The sequence below is a fragment of the Lethenteron reissneri genome, chromosome 32 (genome assembly GCF_015708825.2).
Source record: "Lethenteron reissneri isolate LAM-NWPU_2019-01 chromosome 32, ASM1570882v1, whole genome shotgun sequence".
Taxonomy (NCBI): Eukaryota; Metazoa; Chordata; class Hyperoartia; order Petromyzontiformes; family Petromyzontidae; genus Lethenteron; species Lethenteron reissneri.
Window position 1 is genome coordinate 10,442,887 of NC_083810.1, and position 12,182 is coordinate 10,455,068.

At 46.4% G+C, this 12,182-nt stretch overlaps 1 protein-coding gene across 1 annotated transcript in view; it reads left to right on the forward strand.

The window, feature by feature from the left end:
- Window positions 1-12,182, forward strand: part of LOC133350013 (transmembrane protein 131-like) — a 109,315-nt gene that overhangs the window by 58,671 nt on the left and 38,462 nt on the right. The window contains 7 exon segments of the mRNA XM_061563962.1: window positions 2,335-2,457; window positions 4,851-4,931; window positions 8,412-8,562; window positions 9,654-9,710; window positions 9,906-9,967; window positions 10,250-10,358; window positions 11,723-11,831. Of these exon segments, the coding sequence (XP_061419946.1) occupies window positions 2,335-2,457; window positions 4,851-4,931; window positions 8,412-8,562; window positions 9,654-9,710; window positions 9,906-9,967; window positions 10,250-10,358; window positions 11,723-11,831 (692 nt within the window).

The window sequence follows — 12,182 nt, forward strand, 5'->3', positions numbered from 1 at the left end:
ACTGGCCCCTGACCTGTACTCTTCCCGTCGTGGTTGCGTATTCGCAAACGCAGTCCTGCTCCTCCGGCCGCGGTGTGTTGACGTAACACGTCACGCCCGTCGCCGAGCCGATGAGACCTCGCCCATTCGGTGTTATGTCACCGTTATGAGCAAACGCAAGAGGCCGGGTCGCTTTGCGCGAGAGGAGTCAACTCTTGCGATTGTTTTAGAGGCAGCTCGAATAGTGCAGTACAGTAGGTATGGTTGTGTGTTTCCATATTTTTTGGGTTTCTGCGGCTACTCTGAGGTTTTTTTTTTCTTTTTCCGCCCCTGCACGCAAAAAGTACTCGCAAAGAAATTTACGCAACATCCATAGCGGAAGCGTTTTAAAAATACATTTTCTAGCTCAGTGCAACTTTTGTGGGTAAGTAATCTCAAGATTAAATTGGGTTAAAGTGCACTTGTCCCTGGCGTAGGAACATGCAATTACCACCCCTGGCTTAGAATTATGGACAGAGATGAGCACTGCTGCCCCCCTAATGCTCACTGGAGCCTCAGAACTCTGTCGTTCACCTTCACAGGAAACTTTCCCGCAGCTGATGACTCAAGTGAAAGGAAACCAAAATTGCCATTAAATAACTGTAGTTAATTTCTAAATAATATATACCGAAACGTTGAATTGGGCACAGAGTGGGAAAATGACAGGCGAGATGAGTCAAAGAGGAAACAAACACGTTAATGGCAGACTACTTTGCAACGCGCGGTAATTAAAACGCAGATGATTGCAGTGCAAAATCAGACGAGCTTCATTTATTCGGCGCATCTGCAGCTTCCCAAGGCTCGCCTGCACGAAGCTTGGGGGGGCAGTGTGTCTGCTGGGGAACATGGAAAGCGAGTCCTCACTCGGATTTACAAGCCACAGCATCGCGCTTTGATTTTTATCGTTTTCGCACACAACCATATTGCCCGCGGCGAGGCTTATGACAATTACGCAAAGGTGTCGCGGTATTTTATTATCATTATTTATAGGCGTCTCTTATCGTATGCAATTTGTTGCGCCTTCCTGCGGCTGCGTTTCAGCGGGAGTTACAGTATGAGTGCAATGTAAAGTATGTTGACAATTTCGCTGAGTTTGCAATGTGGGTGAAAGTGCTTTTGCTGCCCGTCTTCATCGACCCTTGCTGGCCCGTATGGTTGGCCGTGATATCGTTTTTCACGGTAGAATTTGACGATTATCGGGATATCACTTACCCCTTGCCTTCTTCGTTGTACAACAAATTTTGGATTGTCGGCGTCTTGTTTTTTATGATTTGATCTGCCTTAAGTGCAAATAAATGTTGCTTGAAAGTTAATTACCTGCAGTCCACTGAACATTAGCCTGCCGTTGGTCATTTAATCATCGCATCTTTACAATTCGTAACGCTTGTAACGTGCGTGCCATCGGCTGCACGAGCTATGAGTAAACAATTGACGACTAAAATGACGACATCTTATCGTGGGAACTCTACTGCCAGATTACTGAAACCTTGTACTGACAATCTCGAGCGCAATGCTTTTCTGTATGAGCTTCCCAGTTTGTGAAAAGCTTATCTCACGTTGCACATGGCTTTCCGTAATCATGAAGAGGATCACCCCTCCAGTATCCCAAATGTAAAATTAGCATGGCGTTTGTATGAATCCTTAATGATCGATTCTTGCGCACGTCATTCAATGAGTGTCTCGCGAATGTAAACATCGATGTTAATCGATAGATCGATGCATGAATAATTTACACGCGCATCATGTGGACGCCCTTGGTGAACATCGCTCGTCGCTACAACTTTAGCACTGCGGGCAAACGTCGCCATTGTCCCTCGGTTGCCATCCTGCTGTGACCAGGACAGGGTTTACAATGGACACGGTGGCAAGATGTTAACTACCTCGCCTGGTATACAGGAGGCCGTGGGTTCTATCCCGACCCTGATCCCTGCTGTATATTTTGAGTTTGCATGTTCTCTCTCCCTGTGGCCGCATGGATTTTTCTCTCGGTCCTCCAGTTTTGCCCTCCACATTTAAAATCAACATCACGTATTTAGAGTATTTGGCTGCTCTAGATTTCCACGCGATAAGCCACCTCGTTGACCTTTCATTTGTGGTCAGGTCGCTCCTGACAAAGCACTACATAGCTTGGTGGGTCTTACCTGGTAAGATAAAACTAGTTTAGTTTAACATTTAACTTAAGCCATCCGACCCCAAAATGTATTTATGAATCGGAGAAGAGAGCCCTTTGGGCAGACGAAGGTGATGCTTAACGGAGCGTTTTCCTAAAGTGTGCCCCTGCCTACTTGTCCCGCCCCCGACCCCTTCCCAATCCAGGTGTTTGGCGTGGGTATCCCCAACCCGTACCGGCTGCGCCCGTTTGTTGGGGCGAGAGTCCCCGTCAACAGCAGCTTTTCGCCGCTCATAAACATCCACAACCCGCACAGCGAGCCGCTGCAGGTACGACAAGAACACCGACCGCCATTCGCCACTAAGTGGCGGTGGGGTCACCACGGCGATTGTGCCAGGCTAAGTGCACTTTAAGGCCACGCACGCACACACGCAGTGCGCTGCCGGCTTCTACGCCGTGGTTCAACGTTTAGGCTCTGGATTGTTGGTCACATTTTCAGTCTCATTCAAGGCGGTCCCCGTGGACTTGCACTTGTGTTTGCCACTGAACTCATTGCCCTCTGTCAGGGGTAGGGAAACCTATGGCCTGTGCTCACAAGTTAAATTCATGCGTCACCACGGCAGCGTGAGGCCCACCACTTTGAAATTATATGAACCATCGCTGCGAAGCAACTTAGCCGCACTAATCGGATACTAGATGGGAATATTTTCCATCTCGTAACAAACGCTGTGCTTCTCATTTTAGCGCACCCGGTCGTCTTTCAATACGCTAATTGAGCAGACGTTCATTGCGTGCGTTATTTTTGTGACCAACGTTTAGTGCCATCTAATTTTTGCCCTGCCAGAGGTACTTGAACATCCTGTTCGCCCCTGAGGAAAACATTCCCCAGCCCTTGTCCTTTTCACTCCGTCTTGGACAACTGCGGTGGTACCACCAAGCCTAACCTGTCTTAACGGGCTGCGCGGTCGTAAGGTTGCCAACATCGCTGTGGGATTCGAAGCATTAACCGTGTCGTTTTTCCTCGTTTTTTGGACACATACGGAAGAAGAAATACTCCCACGGAAATTATTGATTGAAAGATGTTTAGGACTTTAGCTTTATCGAATCGCCATGCAGTTCCTTTACAAGTCGAGGGTCCTGAGTCATGTCCTGTTTATTTGTATCGGGCGTGTAATACTACGGGTGCAGTTGTGGTGGGCGCACTGCGCTATTAACCCGGCGACCTGAGCTCGATTCCGAGTTGTCATCAGTGGAGAGTGATATTTCAACCGGTCTTGGGCTTTCCCCTACCTTCAACTCGCACTGACCAGCGTGGTGAAGTCTGGCCAAACAACCCCCCATGACTAACATGCTGGATGGACAAAGGGATGTGAATTATGATTTAAATTATGTTGATAATACAGTAAGATCTCAGAGTACGTGGACCTGCTCATTCGCGGGTGACCCCAATTCATACTTGCACTTATGACTCGTACTTTTGCTACACGCACGGGGCGGGAAGCGAGGAGTCAAATCACTCCTCCCACCCCCGCCATCACGCGGACGTGGATATGACGGTGTGTAACAATCGTCTGCGCAAGAAACGAGTCCAAAAAACGATAGTGTTCTCTATGACCTGGATTCCGCCGATGATTAGTGAATCATTTACCTAGAGTACTGTGCTTTATTAAACACGCATGTACATTTATATACATTTTATATACACTCTTAGATTTTATATTCAACACTCGTGCGCGAATTGATGCTTACGCGGGGGTACATGGAACCTAACCCCCCCGTACTCTTGAGACTCCTGTATTGCACTTGAAATTTAGAAATTTTTCCCGTTACCTTGATACATGGCATTTGATGGTTATAACGTTCAAATGTTTTTTTGAGTTAGCTGTTTAATGGGTTTGAGCACATTATCTTGGCGATCTCACTTGATGAGCAACTGTGTATCCCGCACTGTGAATGGTGTGTGAAGGGTGCTTCTGTCACGTGTTACTTACCTTGATACATGGCATTTGATGGTTATAACGTTCAAATGTTTTTTTGAGTTAGATGTTTAATGGGTTTGAGCACATTATCTTGGCGATCTCACTTGATGAGCAATTGTGTATCCCGCACTGTGAATGGTGTGTGAAGGGTGCTTCTGTCACGTGTTACTTACCTTGATACATGGCATTTGATGGTTATAACGTTCAAATGTTTTTTGAGTTAGATGTTTAATGGGTTTGAGCACATTATCTTGGCGATCTCACTTGATGAGCAATTGTGTATCCCGCACTGTGAATGGTGTGTGAAGGGTGCTTCTGTCACGTGTTACTTACCTTGATACATGGCATTTGATGGTTATAACGTTCAAATGTTTTTTTGAGTTAGATGTTTAATGGGTTTGAGCACATTATCTTGGCGATCTCACTTGATGAGCAATTGTGTATCCCGCACTGTGAATGGTGTGTGAAGGGTGCTTCTGTCACGTGTTACTTACCTTGATACATGGCATTTGATGGTTATAACGTTCAAATGTTTTTTTGAGTTAGATGTTTAATGGGTTTGAGCACATTATCTTGGTGATCTCACTTGATGAGCAACTTTGTATCCCGCACTGTGAATGGTGTGTGAAGGGTGTTTCTGTCACGTGTTACTTCGGGAGTGTTTCTGATGTTCAAAGGTGATGTCGGCCGTGGTTTGTCGCGAGCAGAGCGATGTTTCTGATGATTATCGTTGCTCCCAACAGGTGGTGGAAATTTACTCCAGCGGAGGGGACCTTCACCTAGAACTCCCAACGGGTCAGGCAGAAGGCCCCAAAAAATTATGGGTACGTTGTGTCATGAGTAGTCTGCGTGGTACAGATGTGTGACTTGTGTGTGCAGCGTCGCGGTCGTGTAGCGGTTCGCGCACTGCACCACAAATGATTATTGCGCAAGGCTTAACATTTCTGGTGAATTGCTTGCTAATAGCACTTGCTTCAATAGCCTTATGTCCTCATGGGGACCTTTGCTTTGTGTGTGTGTATACATGCAGTATACAGCAATATGGAAAGCGGCGGCACAGTGGTTAACGCATGGAACTATGAACCCAGCGACCCGAGTTCAATTCCAAACCATGGCTAACAGTGTGGCATATATCTCTACTGGTCCTGGGCTTTCTCTAAGTCAACTTAAAGTAGTACCTGGTTTGGTGTATAAAATTAACATCAGCAGTATGTAGAGATCAAGGCGGGCGGATGTGGCGCCGGCCAAACCCCACTCCCTTGTGCGCCCTGCCGGCTGTCATTGGTGCGCGCTTGCAGCACTTGCCCGAACAGCCTGTGGTCGTAGGGGGCACCTTTATCTTTATATATGTATCATATCATATGTGTGGGGAGTGGCAGATTGTGGGTTAGTGCACTTTGAAACGTTGTCAGCAATCTGGGTTTTTATACGTCATCTGTCAACAGCCAACGTCGCCCGTAAGGGATCGCATTCTCTCTAGCGCAGGCTGCCATTGTGCAGAGAGTCTGAGCCAATAACGTTTTAGGGCAGGCACCTACCACAGCTCCGTGGCCGCCCCCAAAATCGGCGTATCCTGCAGGGTCCCTCCAGGAAATAAAACCGCACTTCTCCCTCTGCACACGAGCTGTGTGCAGGAGATCGGAGAGTGGTTCCGTGGTCCATCACGTGACGTCTCTATTTTTGGTCTTGTTTTTTTATTTAATTTCTAGTCCAATAGTCGCTCCATTCCTGGCCGGTCACACTCGTGATTATTGAGATACCTCTGCTATAAAGAAGTGCCATTGGCCGATGTTACACCTCTTGTAGCCTTTCCCCCCCCCCCCCTTCATTTCCGTGGTTTTTACGACCGTAAGTTTTGTTATTTGTGCTTTGCGCAGCACTGCCAACAGAGCGTTGTCATTTTTTTTGTGCCTGTGGTAATTGGTTGTCTTCAGCTGGATTGTACTTACCCCTAGGCCATCTCTGCCTAAAATGAGCACCAAGGCATGTGTGTATCTTGTGTGGCGGAGACCAGCCATTCCAACCTGAATAGGCACTCGCAAACACCACGTAGCCCAACAGGCTGGTCAGGGTGCATGGGAATGCTCCGCGTTCATAATGTAAAGATAAATCAGAAAGAAAAAAACAATAATTTGTTGCTACTGCGGTCGCTATTCATAGGTTGACAGGAATCGGTTAGAAGACATATTTACTTTGAATGGAGTATGAGAAAGGTCATTCCGTTATTGACCGGATAGTCGTTATAAAGCCATTGCTGAGACAGCCCTGTCGGTGACACATCAGACTCTTGAGTTTATTATTCAGTGAAACTTTTCTGCCGTAATTTCTTTCTTACTAATTGCGCCAAGAGGCACTGAAGCGGCAGTGTTCTCCATTCTCTGTGGTTTGTACTCTACGACATGACGTGGAAAATAGACTGTTTTGTTTCTGTTATTTTGGCAAAACAGAAGATACTTTGTCAGTTTTTTTTTATGGAGGATAGGGAAAATTATCCATGCGGTTGTTCACTGGAATTTGTCGAGCGTTCGACCTCTGCGACCCAAATCGTATCAATTGGAAAATGGATCGATTGTGTAATGCTTTAATGCATGTCATATTGACAATGAAATATAGCATAATTGGATCGTTCCATTGTGATTATGTTGGTTTGCTGCCAATAGAATTGGTCTGGTGACCGGAGATCAGCAGCGTAATTGAGACGTGCCGTGTTTTCTGGATTATAGGGCTCTCCAGAAAGTAAGATGCACCCGCCAAACTTGTGCCCCGTGTCAATAAACTGAAACAAATGTGTTTACATGCACGCACACACACATATCACCTACCGGATTATGAGAGGCATCCCCAACCTTTGCTTTAAAATGAATGTGATAAAATCACGTAAGTAGAAAAAATAATAGATCGCGACGGTATTTGTTTTCCTCCTGATGACGATTGCTTGCGTTGCGATCGAAACGTCGTGACCTATTATTGTTTTTTCTACCTACGTGACTTTACCGAAAGAACCAAAGAGTATGGATTCCTGCAGTCACGAAAGCTTCAAATCAAGATTAATATGATAAAAATATAGACTTCTCAGGTCATTACTGTAAGAATTCTGTATATGTATATTTGGTTTAACACGGAGGCTTTCGCGACCAGTATTATTCATAGTAAAGGTGGATTCACTCTTCAAACACACCGGTGGGCTGAAGAAGTAACTAATTGGCGTTTTGTTAACGTGACACATTTCTTACTGATTGGCCGTGTCGGGTGGTGGAGGGTTGCAACACATTTATACTTACGCGATCTAACCCAAAAACCTTTATTATGAATTTTTATATTTGATCATTAATATGGGGGGGGGGGGGGGGAATGTAGCCACTGCGTTGATTTGTGCACTCACCTTTGAACCCAGAGGTCACGGCTATCATCAGTGGCAAGTGATATCTGAGCCTGACCCCCTGCCCGGCGTGGTGAAGTATGGTCAAACAACTCCCATGAAGGACGTGGCGTGGAGAAGGCCTTCATCCAGCAGCAGCGGTTGGCAGCGGGCTGCAATTCTTTTAATTCATCATAATCATTGCAATACTAAGCTATTCCTGACCCTCCCGTTTGCAAATTCTGATAGTGCGTATTTTGGAGGCGGTCCATTGATTAAATTGGACTGATCGGCCCGGATGAAAGAGAGATGTAAATTATTTACGCCCGTCACTGTCATTTAATGATTCCCTTTCAGCTCTCAGTTCCACACTTCCCTCCCACTGCCCTCCCAATACCCTTTCCTACACTCAATAAAATAAATATTATTGTCCACAAAATGTAGTTTTATTTATATAGCCGTCATAAATCAATAACGCTGTACTGGGGCTCATCAAACATCCAATTATCTTCCTTCAGTCAACCCCTTCAACCTGAGCCTTTCGCTCCTCTTCCATCTGCAATGCCTGTCCTCTGAGCGTTTCTCTCTCTCGCTCGCCTGTGAAGTGGCGACCATCCCAGCAAGTGGGTTCATGAACCCGTCTGCTCAGCGGACATTCACGGGACAATGAAGGGACTTTTAGAGAGTAGTCCTATCCCAGAATAAGCTAAACGAACACGGGCCGGCCTTTGTTCGAGAGCTCAGTGTTAAGAACCGGCAAATCCAGCAGCAGCTAACAATGCTATATAATCGAGGGAGAAAGTGAGCTGCTCAATTGAGTTACTGAAGATGCTCCCAGCATGTGGAGCGAAACCACCGACATCATGCCAAACAACACGTGGTTCAACCCCAAAACGCATCGGCGAGTTTCGAATCGTCTCGTCTGTCTCTCCGCATGCCTGCGCAGGAGATCCCGCCGTTCGAAACCAAAGCGGTGATGCGGGCAAGCTTCGTGTCACGCGAGGCCGACAACCACACGGCGTTCATCCGAATCCGCACCAACGGCAGCGAGCCGCACCAGTACCTCATCCTGCCTGTGGAGGTGGAGGTCACCACAGGTCAGGACCATGGGGGGGAGGGAGGAATGGGGGTTTGGGGGTGTTAAGGCAGGGAGCGAGGGGACGTAGGGAGGTAGGGAGGGAATCGGACAGCTAGAGAATGTAATAACTGGGGCAAGGGTGAGGTGCAAGAGTTGCAGGCAGCTGGAGGATGCCGATGCTGGTGGTCTAATGCTTCACCCCTGGATTGTTGCGAGGCTGAACACATCTGAAAAGAGTCACGAGCGCAGTTTCCTTCCATCGCCACCAACGCTGTCATCAGCTTTGTGATCGGTGCGCATATTTCACCGCAGTGGCGTAACCGTCAGAAACGTTGCTCTCCGGTGTGTGTTTACGGGCCGCGCAACTCCAAAAGCACACCACAGCGTGTGACGCAGCACAACCGTGACAAGCTACGCGGTCGTGAGAAACACGTGCACGGTTGCGTTATGTTCTAAACTAACGACGCGCCGCATAAACCAGTGACGTATACCAAAATAATTATCCTAAAAAAAACAATTTTGTTGGATTAAAGACAGAATAAGCAGCGCCTAAAGGTTTGGCAGAAAACCTTCATAAACAGATCCTCAACTCCATGGGGAAGCCGTTTATAGTGCACATGCGCGTGTATTCTTGTGTCGGTGTGGTGCAACCACGCGGAGAGCGGTGGCGCAGTGGTTAGCACACTGTCCTACGAACCCGGCGGGCCCAGTTTAATTGATGGCTAACATCGGTGGAGTGTTTCTGAAATAGTCCTTGGCCTCCCGTAGGTTGACTTAGCCTTATATGAGTACCTGCTGCGGTTTGTAAACATCAGCGCTGGGGGTGGCAAGCTGTCAGGTGTGGTTCTGGTCGCACCAATCCCTTCTGCACCATGCCGGTCTTAATCGGTGCTTGCTCATAGCTCTTGGACCAATCAGCCTGTGTAGGCTACGCAGGGAATCTCTGTCTTTGTAGTGGAACCATTTCTCTTGAAGCTTCTCAATTGTTATACGATTTATATATATTCCCAATGGTTATATTTCCTGAATTTAACGCTGGCAGTAATGTTGCTGTATAATCAACACGTATTAAGACTTGCTCATGTATATTTTTGTCTTTTTTCTTTCCAGTACCAGGAATATATTCATCAATAGAGATGTTAGATTTTGGTACATTAAGAACACAAGGTAAGATGAAAGTATACATTGGTATTCACGGTTAGGCCCACTCCGGATGTCATTACTTTTCATCGCTTTAAAATAATAAGAAACAAAATTATGCCTCAAATCAAAAGATTGGAATGTTTTTTGAGTTTATTTGATTTCAAAATGTAAAAAAACACACAAACACAAAACTGACGTACCGTTTCTATCCTCCTGCAGATACTCCAAAAACATTAAATTTGTATTTATTAAATTCGGGAAGTAAAGACGTACCAATCACAGTGAGTAATTTGCTTTTTCAGTTTTTTTTTTTTTGCGCTGCGCACACATTGTTCACGTGTTGTAATGTTTTGTTATGGCTTTCCGACGTGCTTTTGCGCTGTTCCGTTTGTTGTTTGGCATGATGTTTCGACGTTTTAGCTACGAGGTGGGAGGGACATCGTGCCGAGGAAAGATGTTTCGTACTTGGGGGCGATATGTTGCACCAAGATCAGCCTGTCGTGTTCTCCAAAACGCTGCTATTGCAGTTAACTTCACTCCTATTTGTTGTTGTTGTTGCGCAGAGCGTTAAATTATCACCACCCAATGACGCGGTGTCCGTGGAATTCAAGCCCATAACGCTGAAAGCGCAAGAAAGAAAATACGCAAAAGTGGCTAGTGTTACATACGATCGTAAGTCAAAGCACCAAGTAAATAAACAAATACCTACATAAATTGCTTATGTAAAAACTGAACTCTACACTGAACACAAGCCAACCCAGTTATTCCATTGCAAGTCTTTTGGTCTCCGCGTATTGCTGTGTTTCCGCGACCATTGAAAAAGACTCGAGCCAGTTTGCACCAGTCCAAGTGTGGTCTAGTGTGGCTTGTCTTATCCTGATACTGTGAGAGGCATGCCACGCCATGGACTCGGAAGTGATTGGAGTAAAACAACTATAACAATAAGGTTTTACATTTCATTATCTTAGGTTACACTCGACCAAAATGAAATAGATGTTTTTGTTCTGACCTACGCAAGAGACTTCATTGACGGCGCGTCTCGCTTCTGAATTTGACCCCGTGCCATGAGGACAATTTATGACAGCCCACGTGGAAAGCGTGCAGCACCCTTCCAAAAGGGAGCCACGTGTCTCCATTAAAAGTGAGCTACGTGGCCCCGCTGGTGCCAGCTTTACTAGGCAATAAGTCGAGCCTGCTAGCAAAACCGGGCTGGCTAATTTCCCACCGATCGCATGAACATCACGAGATTGTGGCCCCGTCTGCGTTGCGTGAAGTCGCAAGGGCGTGTTAATGTTTATCCGGTCCTTTAACTACCTTGGCCGCTCTTGCTGTTGACGAGCATGCAATCGGTAGGAGATGGCTCAGCATTCACGATGAGCTTTGATAAAAGGAGCACGAGGCTCTCCGATTGGCATAGCTGCATCTCGTCACCGAGCTCGTAGCTCATCATTGTGAGAATTTAGTGCCCGGTGACCCAGCTGGGTCGGTCTTGCGTCTATATTTAGGATTGAGAGAATCTCGTCTGGGTTAGGTTTGCCAACGAAGCAACGGGTTAAACGGGCAGGGCATGTGTGCAGATGACTCAACCACCTAACAGCGCATTTTGTAAATCTACCGCTGGATGAGGGCCTACCCCATGCCATGTAGCAACACATGGGGGGTTATTTGACCATATTTCACTCTGCTGGTCAGTGCTGGTTCCTGAAAGCGGCAAGCATAGATTCTGGCGCATAGCAGAGTACAATGATGGATTTTGTTTCATTGTCCTCTGTTGACATTGCAGCCCCGCGGCAGACTAAAATGGCTGTTTTTTTTAAACGTGGAGGTTGTCCCTCAAGGCACTATCCAGATCTGATGAGATTGAAATAGTTCAATGATATTTACAAGTAGGAGTTTGGTTAGTGTTGAGTTGACCCTGGACATTATGTAAGCTGGTGATGATATGAATTTGTTGTTTTGATGCTTTAATCGTGGGAATGCACTGTGTTTCTCTTCTCCTCCCCGCCCCTCCAATGTCCTCGCCTCTTTCGGAACAGCCTCAAAGGTCAAGAGGCCACTGCAGTCATCGGGAAAAATTGTCGTGAAAGCAAAAGAAAAATCGTACCCAAAGCTGGAAATAGTTTATCAAGCAGAGGTGCTGGAAGGGTAAGAATGTCATCTGCTTGTGATAAAACCTCATCGTGTTACTAGTTCTGATGGCATTCAATTTATGTGTCTGGAAACGAATGTTCGGGACATTCACAGCGGATCGTGTGGGTTACAGGACTGTACAATGTACATTGTGGTCAGACATGCTAAACGCAACGTGCAAGGCAGCCCAGCTGTTGGCAAACTAATTGGAACTCAGTTGTATATTTGTACCGAATCATTCAAATGGTTTAATTGCTATCACAAACAAAACTTGCCCCATGGAGTTTGCTCTGGAGTTTTCTTGGAAGCCGGGCAAGCCTCACAGCACAAAGGGAGACAGCATTGCAAATAACAAATAAACATTTG